At 43.2% G+C, this 18,270-nt stretch overlaps 1 protein-coding gene across 3 annotated transcripts; it reads left to right on the top strand.

Annotated features, from left to right (window-relative positions):
* The first annotated feature begins 79 nt into the window (after nt 1–79).
* JHY (junctional cadherin complex regulator) lies at nt 80–16,673 on the top strand. Of its 3 annotated transcripts, none has more exons than XM_071576409.1 (8): nt 80–149; nt 1,399–1,754; nt 4,520–4,859; nt 10,297–10,922; nt 11,784–12,045; nt 13,871–13,951; nt 14,601–14,726; nt 16,288–16,673. In XM_071576409.1, exons 2-8 carry the CDS (start codon nt 1,429–1,431, stop codon nt 16,489–16,491), a joined length of 1,965 nt encoding a protein of 654 aa, XP_071432510.1. In that variant the 5' UTR covers nt 80–149; nt 1,399–1,428; the 3' UTR covers nt 16,492–16,673. The 3 variants fall into 3 exon arrangements, with proteins under 3 accessions (XP_071432510.1, XP_071432509.1, XP_071432508.1); XM_071576408.1 differs by having other exon boundaries at nt 4,361–4,859; nt 11,784–11,919; XM_071576407.1 differs by having other exon boundaries at nt 4,361–4,859.
* Nucleotides 16,674–18,270: the final 1,597 nt, after the last annotated feature.

The raw sequence follows: 18,270 nt of genomic DNA, 5'->3' as shown, positions 1-18,270 counted from the left end.
TGGCCCCGCGGGGGCCACGCGCTCCCCCCGCCGCCCCCGCGCTTGGTACGTGCCCGCTGCGGTTACCGGGGCAACGGGCGCGGCGGAAACGGGGACCGGCCCCGGGAGCGCGTCGGGAACGCGCCGGGAACGCGCCGGGAGGCGAGAGGGTGAGAGGGAACGGCAGGGACGGGACAGTGCACGGAGACTGGGGACAAGGACAGCGAGTGAGAGGGTGGGGACAGGGGAGAAGAGACGGGGACTGCGGACGGGGGAGCGGGAGAGGAAGATGGAGACAGAGCACAGGGACAGGGGACCGGGAGAGGGCACCAAGAGGGGAGATGGGACAGGGGATAGGGTAGTAGGAGAGAGGGAACAGGGGACGGAGTGAGGGGACACAGGAGAGGGGACCAGGGACTGGGACAGTGGACACGAGGCAGGGCCGTGGGCACAGGGACAGGGTGAGGGGATGGCGGGCTGGGGAGGGACACGGGGCCAGGCACAGGGACCCTCGAGGGACTCACAGCTGTCCTGGCTCTTCCCCAGGGACTGAGGTCCTGCCGCAGGCCCAGAGGGGTCCTGGGCCGGGGGCTGCAGCAGAGTCTGCCCTCCCTCTCTCTCTCCCTCCCTCCCTCCGGGGACGGGCAGAGGCGGCCTGGGGGCTGCTCATGGCGAGTCTGTGCCCACTGCGGTTCCGCCTTCCTCCCCTGCCCCAAGCTCTGCCCTCGGGGCTGCAGGTGGGCACTGGAGGCAGCAACGGGCACAGGTGTCTGCCCAGGTGGCCGGCAGTGCTAACCCTGAAAAGTGAGGAATTGCTTATCACCCATGTGCTAAACTGGCACTCACCCAGGCTGGTCCCATCTTTGTGCTGTGTCTAATGTACATTTCATCACAAAACAGACTTTTTCCTCCCTCCCAGACACTTTACCTTGTAAGTGACTGCAAAATGACTTATGAACCATTCAATCAAACGTAAAGAAACTCTCATCCTAATTTAGGAAGCGTTCAAGTTCTTTTCACCATGTTCCCTGTCACACTTTCTTGCTGATTTTACTTGTAAAGAAGGTATAAAGTTGAATAAAGAGAACATAAAAGATTTATTTTAACTCTCAAAAGTTAACAGATAAGATCTTGTTGCTTTGTCTTAGCTTTTCTTTTACAGAAGCTGTTTATGTGTTATTTATGACCTTCAGTAGTTTAGGGTTGATTTCATACCAGTTGCTGCATAGAGACCTTGATATTAACTGCTTCAAGGAAAATCAGTGTGATAGAGGAGAATAAAGAATTGTTGAACAACAGAAGGTCAGATTCTGAGGTTTAACCAATAGTAGTTCCCACAACTGCAGCTTTTAATTAATATAATCATTATTACAATAAGGTAAACAAGCTTTTCATGTTTACTCTGTTTTCCAAATACAGGGCTGAGTTTCCACTACAAACACTTACAACATGAATAAAATCCATGTTCCTCCCAAAGTCCTCATGCCACCCGTTTTGCACCCTCTGAAATGGAAAAAAGCATCTGTCAGGGAAGGGGGATTTGCCTCCAACCTGCAAGACTCCCAGGATTCTGACTGTGAGAGCCTTGCTGAGGGGGGGCAGCACCAGCTGGGACTCCAACAGAGGATTCTGGAAAAGGATGAGCTGGTGGGACTGTGTTCTGATGAACTGGAGAATGACAGCCTGGAAGAGGATAGCCTGGAGGAGATGAGTTTAGAAGGAGGATCTGAGTCTGACATCAGCACAAACAGAACACAGAATGGTGTCAGAGGAAGGTAAGGCTTAGATTTTAGTAGAGGAGTAGAATAGTTCTTACACTTTAAAGCCTTATGTTCCTCAGAATATATCTGACATTTCAAGACCAATTTATATTGCCAAAGTGCTGTTAGAGCACCTACAGACATAGTTACACACTAAGATGTAGTTTCATCCTACATTCATAATTACAATGCCCATTTCTCAACGTAGCCCCAACTTCTGTTATGTTGGCTGAAACATAATATGCCCTATGACCAGTCCTACAAGGATAAGATGGAGTAGAAAACATCCCTCACATGCCTGTGTGGGCAAGTTGAATATGAGTCACAGTTGCCCAGCAACCAGGAGGATCCATATCCTGAAAGTCATCACCAGGAGTTGGACTTGATGATCTTTGTGTGTCCCTTCTTGCCCAGGATATTCCATAATTCTGTGATTCTCCAGTCACTGCTTGCAGAGGCAAGTGCTGCTTGGAGAGGAAGACAAAGAAAACAAGACTCATCACTGAGCCATCCTCTTCTCATTCCCTTCAAGAAGTGCTGAACAAACCAGGCCACTTGTGTTAAAATCTTGGAGGCAAAAACTGGTGGCTTGAACAACTGCAGCTGTGTAAATTGAAAATTTTCCAGAATTACTGTCACCTCTAAACATCCTTTAGAAAGCATTAACTTGGTACATAAAATAAAATTTAATTTGCTGTCCTGTGCATGAAAGGTTTAACCCTCTAAATTGGAATAACTCTCAAGTTTAAAGGGATTAAATTAAACCCGAAGTAATAACAATGTGCAGTTTCAGTTTAATTGTCTGCTTAAAATAAAATGACAAACAAATGAAGACTAAATGATTAATGGGGTGCTTTTATTCTCCTCCTCAACAAGCAAAACGACCAGTTATTGAATATTTTACTGTGAGTGCAAATGATGTTAATTGTACTAGAAACGTGCTCTAATTTTTAGTAATTTTTTTTTACTGAATACTACTCTGAATGTGAGGCTCTTCATTAAATGGAAATTTGATTTTATTTTGTTTGAACTTAGCCCAGTAAGTACTCCAACCCAGTCCATTAACCAGAGCAAATATCACAGCGTGTCCGTACCAAACCCCCTCTCTACATCCATTACTAACCCCGGAATTTGAAGAGGAAATGCTGCATCTGTTGTCTGTGCACCACACACAGTCCATCTAACCTTTCTATCAAGTTGAGGTGGAGGAATAAAAGGTGCCCTTTTTGCCTGGGGATGATTAGGGATGAAGGGGCTCTTCACACTCATTCTGTGCCTGTGCAGTGACGGGGCCGCATCCCGCAGTGGAGCTGCTGTGCCCACATTGCAGCACAATGGGACTCTCTGGCATTGTACTCGTCATCTGAATCATTGCAATTGTATCACATAGTTCTGTAGTGGTTTCCAAACGTGGCCACCTATTTCTGTTTACCTGCAGTGCACAGCAACTAGAGAGAATCACGTTTTCCCCAGGGTAAATTGTCTCCTCTGTAGGACACGGGACACCGGGACACCAGCGCGTACCCGAAATGGAAATGAAACACTGTTTTGTTATTAGAAGCCACTTGAAATGTAGGCAAAGGCATGTGACTAATTTAGACACATGAATAAATGATTTATGGAAATGTTAATAGAATTAACTAGGCCACACTTTGGAGAATGCAGCACATCAGAGCATTTCTTTCAATAGGACCTGAAGAGTCAACCAGGTTTCAGTGCTGATAAATGTCACTCTGACAGGCTCCCCATGTCAGTGCCCAAGAAACCAGGCCCTCACTGCAAGTCCAGTGAATCAAAAGCAGTCTTAAAAACTTTTTTCTCCACATTTCTTACTCCTGCCACTGCCTCCACATCTCCTGGGAGCCAATTTGTATGTATTTGGCTCCTGCAGTTGGTTTTCCTCCTCTTGGATCAGATGACAAATCATGAACTGAATCAGTTGTGGATTTTTTTAAGACAGAGCATCTGTGTTTGCTTTCTGACAAATGTAATTCAGAGCAATGATTTGGCTGCTTGTTAAAAAAATAGGCAAACCCACAGGCCCTTCTTATTCATCTTTTTCTATTCTTATCTCACTTTTAATGAAAAGTTATTTTAAGTCTTTTATAGAAAGAGGTTTTTATTGAAACAACTTGATGTTTCATAGGAATGAGAAAATAAAAATACAGAGCTGTAGGATGTTCTTGCTTAGGCAGTCTCAAAAGGACACTTGAGAGAGTGATTTTACCAAGAATATGACTTTTATTTCACTCAGCAGAGTCTTTGAGGAAGCAGAAACACCCAGTGCTTTTGTAGGCCACAGGAGTTTTAAGCAATACAATATACCATTCCTCCTTTTACTGATTTACTACTACTTATGTCTGCTAAATTTGGGATAATGATTGTATTTACTGTGACCTGAATGTTAGACCAATTTATCACTCACTGATCATGCAAACTGAAAATGGAGAGGAGGTCCTGCCTAAACTTTCTGCTAAAAAAGGCTTTGATGAAACTGTTCTGATTCCGATCCCAGTTCCTTTGTGCACTGAAATAGTTCTGTTGGCTCCAATTGCACACTGAAATAATGTAGAATTTGTACAATCCATACAGAAATTATTTTGTCTTTGCTTTGTAAATAGGAAACAACAGTCTGTGGACAAATATTCCCACCTAGGGTACAATCCTAACTGGAAGAAGACACAAACAGTGTCAGAATATTTTGGGGCAGAACAAGCACCTCAGGTTGTTGGAGGAAGCAGTGTGGACTTTTCTCAGGATTCATTTTACCTCCATTCCAGTGGCTCCTCAGAAGAAAAGTATCAACAGGAGGCAAGGACACAGGTGTCATTCTCAGAGTTTGATTCAGAATTATTAAGCTTTCATGAACCAAATGTCCTGGTCAGCAATGAAGCTGTTGGGCTACAAAGCAAAAAGAAGGAATCTGCAGACAGCTGTCATTCCAAAGGCAGTCCCAGTGCAGGTGGCAGTGCCTTTCCTCTTCAGAATCAACAAGATCAACCACAAAGAGCAAAAAAAAACTTTGTGAAAAAAAATAAACAGACTTTGGGATTGCCTTCAGAGAGGATAAATTCCTATCTGGAGTTATACAGTAAAAACCAACAAGTTCTTCAAGAGCAGGTGGGTAACTTTAAAATATTCTCTAATTAGTATGAACTGAGGACTGTCTAGAGTTAAAATGCAATAGGTGCATGGTCAGGTTTGCAGGGGAGGTGAGGAGATTTGCAGCTGATAAATTAGGATTTCCAATGAGAATCTTGTTCACCTTTTATGGAATAATTGACAAGTCCTCATTTACAACCCCAGTGACAGTCACATTACAAGCCTGGTGTGTTCTTGACAAGGAAGGTGTCCCAGAGGTAATTTCACACTAGTTTTTAATCTCCAAACTGAAGAAATGCTGCCTTCCTTCCTGTGAGATCTACACTGCACCTTATCAGTGATTCTTCTGTTGCTGCCTCTGATTTTTTTTCTGCTTGGCCACCAGGCATTTGACAATGATTCTCTCTAATAGTATAGTCTAAGTTTTGCTCAATGCAAACTGATTGAATGAGTAGCCTGGGTTGGAAGGGACCTTAACACCCATCTCATTCCACCCCCTGCCATGGGCAGGTACACCTTCCCCTGTCCCAGGTTACTCCAAGCCCTGTCCAACCTGGCCTTGGACACTTTCAGGGTTGGAGCAGCCACAGCTTCTCTGGGAATCCCATCCCAGCCCCTTCTTACCCTCCTAGAGAATTCCTTCCCAATATCCCACCTAACCCTGCCCTCTGGCAGTGTAAATTCATCCCCCCTGGTCCTGTCTCTCCATCCCTTGTCCCAGGTCCCTCTCCAGCTCTCTTGGAGCCCCTTTAGGCCCTGGCAGGGGCTCTCAGGTCTCCCTGGAGCCTTCTCTTCTCCAGGGGAATACCCCCAGCTCTCCCAGCCTGGCTCCAGCCCAGAGGGAATCCAGCCCTCGGAGCATCTCCATGGCCTCCTCTGGACTGTGCTTGACCTTGTTTGGGAAGTTTGTGTGGGCCCGTGTGTGAAGCGGGTCAGGTCCCAGCCCAGGTTTGAGGTTGGGCCTCGGTGAGCATGGCCAGAGTCACGTTGGTGTCTGTGGGGCCTGGCCCTGCTGTGACTGTGCAGTGTCAGCCAACTGTGTGAAGGACGACGTGGAAACGTAATTACGGCTCCTAATGAACCATTACACGTGAGTTTGCTGCTTTTACTTGCTACTTATTATGCATAATGGAAAGGCAGGAGTCATTCAGTCACTCCAGGAGTTGTAGGATAGAAAACTTCTTAACTTGGAAAACTACAGGGACTTTGTGCTTCAAGTGAAACTGCTGCTTCCAGAGGCCAATGAACAGCTGACACAACATGAGAGGGCATGTGGTGACTACATTACTCTGATGGGAACAGTGGACAAGCTTTCTTCTAGCAGGGCTATTAAGAGCACTTGTTTTTTTCAGTTATAATTTGTCTGATGGCAAAAATAATTAGTGTAGATTGATGCTAATTAAAGCTGTGCTGATATGATTATGTTTGCTATTTGGGGAATTCTGAAAAATCTTTCCTATCTTAGTAGTGGAGCCAGGGATCAGGACTTCATTGTGTAGGCACTATATGTAATAGGAAAAACCTGTTAAAATCAGGGCTGTGGTACACGATTACCTTCTGAAGGGGTCATGGGGCCAGCAAAGCTCTGACATGTGTAGAAAGGTGTGTTTCTGCCCTCCAAAATTTGATTACAGCCACAGCAGCAGGTTGCCCAGAGAGGCTGTGGACTCCCCATCCCTGGAAGTGTTCAAGACCCCATTGGACAGGGCTTGGAGCAACCTGGTCTAGTGGAAAGTGTCCCTGAGCAAGGCAGGGAAGTTGAACTGGATGACCCTTAAGGTCCCTTTCAACCCAATTCTGTAACTCTGTGACTGTACAAACACCATCACCACCTCCTGTCAGCTGCCTGTGTATTTGCTGCACAGGAAGAAGCACTTACCTCTCATTTTCTTAATCAAGATATCCATTGCTCAGTCTTTTGGAAGGGATGAAAGAAGGCCTGAGGGAAGCATTTTGTGTGCCCATGAGCCAACTTTAGTCACCTCACCTGGCAAACTTTATCAAAAGTGTAAAAAGCACCAAGTTTGTGAAGAAGGAAGCGAGCCACATCTTCTGCTGAAGAAATCAAATTGTTGTGTCCTACACTGGGTTAATTTGAGCTTTGCAGGGGGTTGGAGCTGTTTTTAGTGATAGAATATTTTTATTAGTAGGATATTTTTATTGATATGTCACCACTGGCTGTCAGGGGCTGTGTGTGAAATAGTGTGTCCACTGAAGTCAGTACTCTGTGCACAGCTGGCAGAAGTCAGTTAAAATATTTGCAGCCTTATTCTTGCAAGATTTGTAACTGTTCTCTGTGTGCACACAGGCTGTATGTGCCAGAACATACCATAAACGTGTGCTGATCTGTATGTTTGCTAATTTATATGGCATTTTATAAAACATCAAGTTCTTTGCAGTGTTGCCTGATTCTTAAAGAACCCAGTGATGAGTTTCTTTGAGAGTCGGAGAGAGAAGGAAAGAGAGAGAAGCAGTGGCCCAATCTAGCTCAGCTGTGCTCAATAGAGTTGCTTTCCTACCTACAAGCCCCTCACTTCAAAGCAAGGAACATAATGTACAATTTTTTAATGGCTCTAGACCAAGGCACTCAGACTCTCTGTGCACTGGCCTTACCTCAGTGTAAACACCTAATCAAGATTGCCTGCGCTTCAACAATAGCACCCAAATGCAATTCGAGAACCACGAGCCTTTGAAGTCCTCCTGCAAAGGCTGGTTTTCTAGTCTGGGATAATGACATGCCATGATTGCTGTCTTTGTTGTATCTTTTCAGTAGAGAAGCAATTATGGGCCTCAATTTAACAGAACAGGCATTACACAGCTTATGATTCTCAAAATGCAATTTCATTTGATCATTTTCTCAATTTGATTGGTATTAATAGAATGGTTCACAAAAAAAAATGCTGGCAGAGGTTGTGTCCTGTTCCTCTTTCAAAGAGATAATGTAGAAACATGTTTTACCTGCCTAGGAAACCATCAATGCAGTGAGTGCGTTGGTTCCACCAAAAGCATCTTCCTGCCTGCAGAGCTGTGTCTTTCCACAGTTCAAGAAACTTTTGTGCAGACTTTTAATTTGTTTTGTAATTGGTTCTCCTTTCCATTTGGAGCAATGGGATCACCCAAAAACTCAGCAATAAACCCCACTTACCTTTCCTTAGTTGTCCTAATCTCAGACCCCCAAAGAGGCTCAGCTTCCCAGAAGGATTTCACACTTTCTTTCCACTGATTTCACCATTGTGGTTGTTAATTCATAGTTCTTTTGGCCACAAGTATATTGTCAGTGCCAGTTCTGCTGTGTGAGTCACTGCAGAGGAGCAGAGGCACCTGTACCAGTCACCTGTCATGGTGACACTGCCCCACTCACTCAGGTCACTTAACAGGATAGTTTGGGACAAATATAAGTAAAAAATTAGGAAAAAAATGTTTACCTGCAGTTTTATAGGTTAGAGGGAAGAAAGTTTGCAGCTTTCAAGAAGAATGTTCATTATTGCAGTATTTACAAGGGCATCACTTGGCTTTGTGACCTCTAGGGCCACCAACCACCCCCCAAAAATTGCTCAAAACAGATTTCCAGCCATCATGCTCCCGTAGTTCTTGTTTGTGAGCTTGTTACTTTGCCAGGCTACATGTATTGGATGTTTTCTTCCTGCCAGTGTTTTACTCCCTGTCCTTTTCTGGTCCTTCACACCATTCCTGTGTGTTGCTGTCTCTGGCTCAGGACCACAGTGGGGTGTGTGTCATCCCTCAGTGTCTGAGCACTGGCTGATTGCTTGGCCACTGATGGTTTCCAGTTGCTTTTCTGTTATTAGGTACATTCACTCACAGAAATGGAACAGCCCAGACTTTGGAGAGTTATAAGTAGGTTTCTGTGCTGCAAACTTCCTGCAATTTTCTTTTCCTCTCTTCTCCTTAAAAGTAGAAGGAACACTCCCCTAATACCACACCATGGTTAATTGGGGTTTTGCTTCCTTTTCTCTTTTAACCATTTATTTTCACGTTGTCTCCTATGTAATACCTGACTCCAGTATTTTAGTTTTAATGGGAGGCAAATTATTTCTCATTCTTTCCCCAAGACTTTTAAAACCTTCCATCTGTTTGAGCTGTGGCCATGAACATTCTTGGGCTTTAGGTCACAGATTCTAAAACTGTTGATGAGGAAGAACCAGCTCAGGGTGTCCCACCACACCAGGCTGGGAAAATGAAGCCTGAAGACAAGTGGTACCTAAAAGGACAGCAGCTCAGGGTTCTCTTTTAATGGAATTTAATAATTGCAATATATATCTAAGAGCATTAAAGCTGGGATATTTAAAGCTGTCATCTTGTTAAAGTGCTGTTATGGGTTTAGCAATGGGAGCCTTTGGAGCAATAAGGAGACCAGGTTGTCATCACTGATGAAAAATCAGGAACTTCAGAACAACCCAGCTGGGTATATCATTGGTAAACCTGGTTATTGGATTTGTACTACAAGTATTTGAGGTAGTTTGGGCACTGTTTAAATTTCCAGCTGTTCACTCACACTGGAGGCTGCACCTCTGTAAAGGACAAACAGGATTTTATGCTGCTCTTTATTGGGAGAGATTTGCTTTGCATATAGAATTTCAGAAACAAGCGGGTGTTTTACAGAGCTGTTCTGTGTTTAAATGGGGAAGCTTTGGCCTGGTCCCAGTTTGGCAGCAGCTCCTGCTTTCCACCAGTGGCACAATATGCCAGAGGATGGATTGTTACGACAGAGGTGGAGCTGACAAATCATCCTGTTGGCTCCAGGAGTCAGGATTCCCCAGTGCTAAAGCTTTCACCAGAACCCCCTCGTCTGTACGTGGCTTTAATACCCACCATTAAGCAGTTATTCTGAGTGCATATGCCATGTGCTGATTGCAAGTGTTGCTAACAAAAGAACCCTGGAGAGACAGGAGGATGAAATAGAGGATTTTAGCACTGACAAAGATTAAATGGACTGATAATGGATTTGCATGTTCCCCAGAAGGAAAGCCAAGTCTTTCCTCAAAGTGGGCAACACCTGATGCTGTAATTGGAAAGGGATAAATCTTAAATAAACTCCATATTTAGACTATGGCAGTTTAGCTCAAAACAGTAGCCCTGGAGTGACTGAATTCTGAAATTGCTTCTTATCAGCTGGGATATGTTTTGCAGGACACAGGGCAGGGAGGAGTATTTGGTTTAGAAATAAAATCATTTCCATAATTGCCATCAGTCTGTTTCTACTGTAGAGCTGTCCAATTGTGTGTACAAAGCCATCCTTCCCTGAAATCTGGGACAGTTTACTTTCACTAGAGAATAAAATCCAAGAGGTAGTTTGATTTTTGAAATGTTTTCTCCAGATCACTGACAGTGAACTACCACTTGTCCACAGGGTTAGGAACAGGCAGTCCTGTGCATTTAAGGGCATTTACTGAATGTCTAAACTGAAATTCACCCCACTTTTGGTGACTTGTTTCAGGATCAGCACAATAAATTCTCCCAGAGAAATAAAACAAACCCCAACCAGAGTCTCAAAGGAAGAGATTTTCCGAGTAATGACATCCAACAACCACCAGGACGACCAGCAGAACCAAAGTCCTGGCCCCGGAGCCACCAGCACACACCGGGATTTCGGGCTGCTCCCAGTGCAGCGGAGCAGGACGAGGGCCCTGCCCTGCAGGAATGTCTGCACCCAGATCCTTCTGGTGGCCCTCACGCTGATCCAGCAACAAAATCAAACACTTGCAGAAGTAACTTCCCAAGTTCAAGTCATTTTGTTAAGCAAGACTTGACCACATCTGCCTGTGCTTTGCCTCCACCACTGCATCACTCTGTCCCAGCAGAGGTTGAGTCTCCAGCACGCACCAGCACGGAGAGCCAGGAATACCTGTGGCATTCTCCCAGTGCAATTCCAATTCCACATGGCCAGCAGCATTCACACAACCATGTCCCTGGGCAGCAGTTTGCAAGTGCTGACAGGACCGGTGGCCAAGCACATCCAAAACAGAGGAATATTCCACCTGCTTTTACTGCCAATTTTGAAGAATTGGTGAGAGATCAAGTACCTCTTTGGGACTGCAAAAACCAAGTTCATGAGGATAGAAGGTACCAGAACTGTGCTATCAGTAGTTTATAGTAAGGAGATAAGCATTGCAACAGTATTATTTTAGCACCACGATGTCCCAAAAATATAGAAATGGACAATAAAATGTTTTATAGTCCAAAGCATAAAGCTGTTTTGGTACAATCCTGCCATTATAGATTACTACTAACTTAAGATTCATTATAGCTATTGATTTTTAAATATGGCATGGGAAAAGGGCAGTTCTGTGCTCCAAACTTAGAACTTTCTACAACTGAAAGTTTACAGAAGGAAAAGTTTAAAATATAGATAGGAAAGATTGCTGTGCATAAACAGGGTACTGCTGTCTGCATAAAGCTGTAGCAAAATTGACCTTGCAGGCAGTGCCAGTTCTGGCTCCTTACATGTGGGGGAGGGCATGAAAATCCTTAGTTATGTAGAATTTATTTCTATACTCAGCAGCCCTGATCCAAAGTCTTTTAAAGACAATTTTCCTTGGTTTTAACTAGCTTTGCATCAGGCTTAAAATTTCCCCATCCATGCTTTTTTCCATTTATTTTAAACAATTTCCTTACACTTGGATGCAGGCAAAGTCATTGTGAAATACCAATCTTTCCATCCTCATGCTCCCAGTATATTCCATGTACAGGCTGCTTGTTGAGCTCTCTGCTGTATATAAAAATACTTTTCTATTTTCTATTTTATATTTATAGATATACAACCAAACCTTTTATATATTTTATTACATAGAATAAAATTATATAAAGTGTTTATTAGAAAATTATAATTTTAGATATAATAAATTTATACATTAATATATTAATAAAATATTCTTGCTCTTTCCTCTCTCACTTTTTAAGGCCTTCTCAATTTTTTGTTCCCAGCTCACCAAGAGCCCCTTGTGCAACCTCCCAGTTGCCAGAGATGATGGAGCAGCATGACCCAGGAGTCTCTGGCTTGGCAGGGGCTCACTTTGCTGACAGGTGGTTGCTCAGCCTCCTCCCACCTGCAATCCCACAGGTACCAAGTGGGTCAGAGGGAGGTCCAGAGGGAGGTGAAGGAAATCCAGTGAAAATAAGCAGGAGCAACTCAGGTGGCTATCTGATGCAAATGAAAAAGAAAACCCAGCCTAAAGGCAGCAAGAAGGTCAGCAAATAGATGTGCACTGGATTGTTTAACATTTCTATTTCCCTTCTGATTATTTTTTTTCTTAATAATCCAAAGTTCTTTACAAAAAACCAGAAAAAGTACTGAGGACTGAGAAATATTTCATTGTCACAGAAAGCACATGGACACACACAATCAGTGGTCACTTTGAGTCTTGATTAGCTCCAAGGACACACAAAGCCATGTTTTTCTCTTAAGTTGTCAGTGCTAATATTATTTGGAATCAGAGTATTTGTATGAAACAGCAGGTGGCCTGGCCTCAGATCTGAGCAAACCATTATCCTGGTCATGCTCATTTGCTGTCCCACTCAGATCTCTTGGTTTCCAAGGCATTCCGAGTGGCCAACACCAAACTTAGAGGATTTGTAAAGCTAACGGCATAAACATTGTTCCAAGCCTCCTGATGATCCCATTTGGGTCCTTATTAAAACCTGGCTCTTTTTGTCCCTTCTGTGTGTCCAGTTTCATAGTGGAACCAGTTAACACAGATACAGTGGAACACCATAAAGGTATCCCTGTGTGTCCATGACAAATTAAACATTTAAGAAGTTTGCTCCAAGTCTCAGGGCAGACAAACTAAGCTGGAATAATGACTCCTGTGTTTCATCTTGGAGGCAGTTTGTGTGTTGCTGCTTGAATGCCTCTAAGAAGAATTAGCAGGATTATGATAGGAACTGAAGGGCAGATTTCCTTCCCCTTCTGTCCCACTGAGTTCAAACCATTGTTTCTGTCCTGTATTTTCAGTGGCTCTCTCACGCTTTGTATGTGAGGAATGCCCAGAGAATAAGCGTGTTTGTCTCTCACAGCAAAATCCAGCTTTTCCTAATAAATAAATGCAGTTTTACTCATCATGTGAAATGAGAAAACCCTGGTTTTGCTGTAGACAGCTAAAGGATTAACTCCTCACAATATCTAAAATTAAAAGTTAGTAATTTATATCATAGAAGAATAGGGATAACTGACAAAAACCCTTCAAACAGAAAATGCAGTGCATAGAATTAGTTTCTCTGCAGTTGAGTTTAACTTGAACACATGGTATGTAGAAATGCACATTTTATTTGCATATAAAAATGTCTTGGTGCTTCTACATTACTCTGTGATTAAAATTAGTCCAGAGCTGATCATAATGACAAGTTTTTAAAACACAGTTCACTTCTAAAAATTGAACTTGAAAGAGCACTTTTTATTAAAGTTATTTATCAATGTTTTTTTTCTTAAAGAATCCTTCTATTAAAATATTCTTGGAGTATTGGAGTCTTTGTACAATGCCATGAAGTATTGAAATGGCATCAGCATCACTCCTCTCTTCCCTGTGCACTTGTGAAGCTTTTACTGTGTTCAAGGCATGGATTTCTCAGCTGCCTGTGGACAATTTTCCATTGCAGTTTGGAGATCAAAAAAGCTTACTATTACTATCAACATTTGCCTAGTTTTTTAACCACCAAAATCAGATTTTTGTGTCTGCTTCTCTTACAAGAGTTCCTTTGCAGTCTCACTCTAATAACAGTCAAAAGGGTCACTTGGAGCTGTTTAAAAATAAAGCTCACAAAAGGTGAGTTTTGACTGAGAAAATACTGCTTTGTGATTTGGATAATTGGCAATTTCTCACCAAGATTCAAAGGAAATACAGTGTCATTTTCCTTGTGCAATTAACTCAGCCTTGTTGGCCACTTAGCTAAAATGAGACCTAACAGGGTGAGTTGAGTCCTGCCCTTACCTTGGGTGTCCACTGCAAGACTTACTGTAATTATGCTCTCTACGAAAGCGGGTAAGGGAAAACCCGTCACTGCTGTTGGTTTTTCAGCCATGTAGCACAAAACTCTACATAAATCTGAACGTGAAGCTTGGAGGCCTCGGACCTGACTACGAAGCAATTAAAGAGAAAGTGAGTAATTGCTGTTACCTGCTCTGCTTTCCAGTCGTGCAAAGTGAATTTAGGCAGAGGAGTCGCTGATGAGAAGCAACCTGTGACTGTCTGGCACGTTGTGTCCTTGTCTCCAGGTCTGGCCTGAGATCCTAAAGGGAAATTCAAATAGAAGGAAAGACAACTGTACTGTGGGTAATTTTAACCCCCTAATTTTATAGTTCCAGAAACAGGGAGTAGTTCACAGAATTCAGCAGGGCTAATTGCACATCAGTAAATTATACACCCATGTGGCTGATTTGTGTTGTCATTCCCAGTGTAGAAGGTCTGCCCAACCTTCAGAGTGGAAGCAAAAGAAATGTGAACACCAGAAAATAGCAGGATGCACATTACTCTGTTGAAGTGGAGACAGAGTGTCAGAACAATCAGATGTACCTGTCCCATTTCTGTTGAGCTCCATCCTTGATACAGTCCAAGGAAATGCTCTTAAAAATTAAAAGCTACTAAAAAAAGCTGTGCCATTTGTCAGGGTTTCCTGTTGTGTTGTGCTGAGGGGAGATCAATGGCATAGCCAGGTTAAGCAGCAACAGGGGTGTAAATGGAAGACTGGTTGGAAAAAGTGTTTCATTGATGGATCATTAATTACACATCCTTTTTTCCTTTTTTTCAGAAACAGAAATTAAAGCTACAAAAGGAATATTCAAGGCAAATTAAGGAATACAATATGAAAAATATTACTTTTGTTCAGAGGTTACCTACAAAACCCCAGGTCACATCGTCAGTGTCACGAAAGAAAGTAAGAACACAGTACCTTTAAAATGCACAAAGGGAGAGGTTCTGGGCTTTGCACACAGAAGAGGAAATGCATAAGTTTAACTCAGAGTAGGCTAAAATAGTTTTTCCATTTTGATTTTCCTTTTAACAGCTCATGGGATCCTCATGGGATCATGGTGAGTGCTCCTCTGTGCATTTGTCCTGTAGTTGTTTGCCAAGGGTTGCTGATCTCTTGGCCGGGACCAGCCCTCAGTTCATGCACCTGCTTTGCTCTCCACAAGTGTTCCAAGTAGAAATGAAGCAGTTCTCTGTCCCAGCTCCCACCACTCCCCCTGGCTTGAGCAGCCAGTGGTTTCCTGAAAAGGGTAGGAATAAAGGATTGTTCCCCTTAGGAACATGGTCTGCTGAGCCCACACTCCTGCACAGTGCTCTCTGGTGATGGATCACAGATAATTACTATCCACCTGCCCCTCAGGCTCACTCACAAACTCCTTGCACATCAGTTCTGTACCTGCAGCAATTGCTCTTACTTTTCAAGCCCACACAACATCACTTTAGGCTTCACTGGCCTCCAGGGATAGCCCAGGTGAGCGATGAGTGACTCCATGGCAATGGCACACATATGCAAACCAAGGGAGCACCTTTTCCTTACTGCAGGTATTAATAAAGCTCTGGAAATAATGTCTTGGACCCATCAGTTCTGCAGGAGCTCACCTGCCTAGTGAGGTGTTTCTCCAAGGTGACAGGTGACACCTGCAGCCTTCGGGAACAAAGCTGGGGGGTTTAATGTCAGTTGAATTCCTCAGTCACTTGCATTTATTTCCAAACTTCACATGAACCACGGAGAGAGAAATCTGTGTTCTCTGGTTGTCAAAAGGGCTTTGGATTCCTTAGAAGACTTCCCACACACTCACCAAGAATATGAGACAATGCAGCTGCCACTTGAGACGTAGCAGGTGTTTCCCAATTCATGCAGCAAACACAGACACCAAAAGATGTCCCAGGCTGAACCAGGGTTCTCTTAGTTGCAGGACTTTTGCAATCCAAACTCCCTCTGCAAGGCAGCCTTCAGGTTCCAGATGGATATCCCTCTCAGCATGGCCCTGCTCAGCTTCAGTGAAACAAGTCACACCTGGAACAAGAACTTTAATACTCCCATTTTGCTTTTTAATTTTTATAGTTAAGCCTATCATGCAGTAGAACCTGAGCTTGTCATGTGAGCCTGCAAAAGTCCCTGCCCTAAGATATGCCTGAGCACAAAAGCTTCATGAGACTGGAAAAGAGTGTTTGCAACCTTAGTAGATGGTTTATAAATGTTTATAACCTTGTGTTGCTCTTTCATTTTTAAAACTAAAACACTGATTCAGTGTCTGAGGTGGGCTGTAGTGGTGTCAGAAAGCAAAACTTCTTGGGGTGGCTTGTTTTGCAGTCACCACTGAAGCATCAGGTATTGAATTCTGCCAGAAAGGACATCAGGAATTAGGAGAAATATTAATTTGGCTCAACATAAATCCACCTAAGCATTCTTGGAAATACTGTTCAGGTTTCCTCACAATCTGTTACCCTAGTTTTCATATTTTTAGGCACTGGAATATGCTAAGAAGATTCCAAGGCCAAAGACTTTCATGACAAGACAATCAGACAAGAAGGTGAAAGAGGGCGGAGTCCTGCCCCAGACTTCAGATGGAACCAGTTTACCCCAAATCCCATCCTTGGAAACTCTGCGAAGTAGACACGAGAAGGAGAAGGAAGTTGTGGCTGCTTTCAAAGCCCTTCATATCTTATAAGTGATATATTTGAAAATATTAGGGATATCTTCAAGGGAAAAATGTCAGAATTGTTTAATTATGAGCTATGACATCACATACTGATTTAGCAGCCCATTGAAATACAAACTGGCTCAAGTTTAATCATTGCTGAATTTTAGACTCACTTCTACTATACCTAATTTTTTAAAAATAAAATAAACCTTTGCATACATTTTAAATATGGTCCTCTGATACTTTTCTTTGAAATAACTGACCTAGTAGTTGCACCTGTCAAACTAATCAGTTGTTGACTTGTCTCAGCTGGATCATTTTGGGGCATGTCAAATGTATGGACACATCTACAAAATATTAAAAATTAAGTCCTGTTTCATATGATGACTTTAATACCATCAATATTTTTCTTTTTGAAGTGCAGAGGAGATTGGCAGACTGTCCAGAAGTAAAACCAAAAATAAGCCATTGCTGGTAAGGAAGAGAAAAAAATAAGCACTGAATACAGCATTTGGTAATGATACAATATTGATTGTTCAATTATTACTCTGTTATTTATCAATGAATAGTTGTCACGTTAAGACAAAAATTTTGAAGGTTCATCTGAGACGAGAAAATTCCAAACAAGTCCTGGCTGGTCATGCTGACAATCTGTTATTAGCCAGAAGCAGTTGGAAAATGTATTGGGTAACTAAGGGTAATTGAGAGCTGCATGTTTGAGAGGGAACAGCTTTTAACAGATTAAGTCTATAAAAATAACAACAAACAGATGGGTTTCTTATGATGGTTCCATTTCTTTAACATAGTAAATTATGAATTAAGTCAATGCATGAAATGTGATTAGAACGCACAGCAAGGGAATTTTTACTAAAATCTCTTAGAAAACAGGATGGTTAAAAGAAAAAGAAATTAGCCAACCACCTTGTTATTATGTGTAACTGCTTCATCCAATTTATTAGGTCTCTTTTTGTATGGGAGGGGAGAGAGAATTAGTCTCGGGCCAAGAAAAGGGTCTGCGTCTCCTTGAAGGAGGTAAAAATGGAAAGGTATGGTGGGGAGGGAGAATAGCTTTGAAATGGCTACTTTATTTCCTTTTTTATGTTATGGCTATTTTATATATTGCTGGAAAAGTCCTGTCCCTTCCATTTCATTGAGCCCTTGATGAGTTTGACCAAACTGCTACAGCCCTTGGGATGCCTCAGTCCTCCTTACAGTGGGTTAGTTCATAGAATCTTAGAATATCACAGAATATCCTGCTTTGGAAGGGACTCACGGGATCATCAGTCCAGTTCCTGGCCCTGCACAGACACCCCAACAATCTCACCATGTCCCGGAGAGCATTGTCCAAATTCTAATTTGGGGAAAACCTGTCACCATACTGCACTTCATCATGGAAAAATGGGACCTGTGCCCTTCTTTAAAGCCCTCCTGACCCTCCTGAGAGACAGAACCTCTGCACCATCAGCTGCCTCCCACTCCACTGCTGAATGAGCCTGTTGGGTTTGCAGCTGCAAGTTATGGTGTGTATAATATTGGGTGAAAATTGGGTGAAAGAAGCATCTTCCAATGTGGGAAACGTGGGTGGGGCTGCAGGGGGCATGTGTGGCATGTCATGGAATATGTCCCCCTCCAGCTTCTGCAGCAGGACCATCCTCTGCCTCAGCCTCCCTTCTCCTCACCTTTAGCCGCTGCCTGTGCCCCATTATTGGGGTCACCCTTTCTTGGGGTAATGTAGGTCAGCTTAGCGGCGGCCGAGGAAGCAGAGACAGCTCAGGCTGCAGTGGGAGCAGAAGGCTCACTTGTCCA

This window comes from Pithys albifrons, chromosome 23 (genome assembly GCF_047495875.1).
Source record: "Pithys albifrons albifrons isolate INPA30051 chromosome 23, PitAlb_v1, whole genome shotgun sequence".
NCBI classification, from domain to species: domain Eukaryota; kingdom Metazoa; phylum Chordata; class Aves; order Passeriformes; family Thamnophilidae; genus Pithys; species Pithys albifrons.
This window is presented reverse-complemented; position numbering and strand designations above follow the sequence as displayed.

What these genes read in the sequence shown, in the direction of transcription:
- JHY (XM_071576407.1), top strand. Translation starts at nt 1,429, where the DNA reads ATGAATAAAATCCATGTTCCTCCCAAAGTCCTCATGCCACCCGTTTTG. An exon ending in CAGAATGGTGTCAGAGGAAG is followed by an intron (nt 1,755 to 4,360) that starts GTAAGGCTTAGA and finishes CTTTGTAAATAG; the next exon opens with GAAACAACAGTCTGTGGACA. An exon ending in AGCCTAAAGGCAGCAAGAAG is followed by an intron (nt 12,046 to 13,870) that starts GTCAGCAAATAG and finishes TTGGTTTTTCAG; the next exon opens with CCATGTAGCACAAAACTCTA.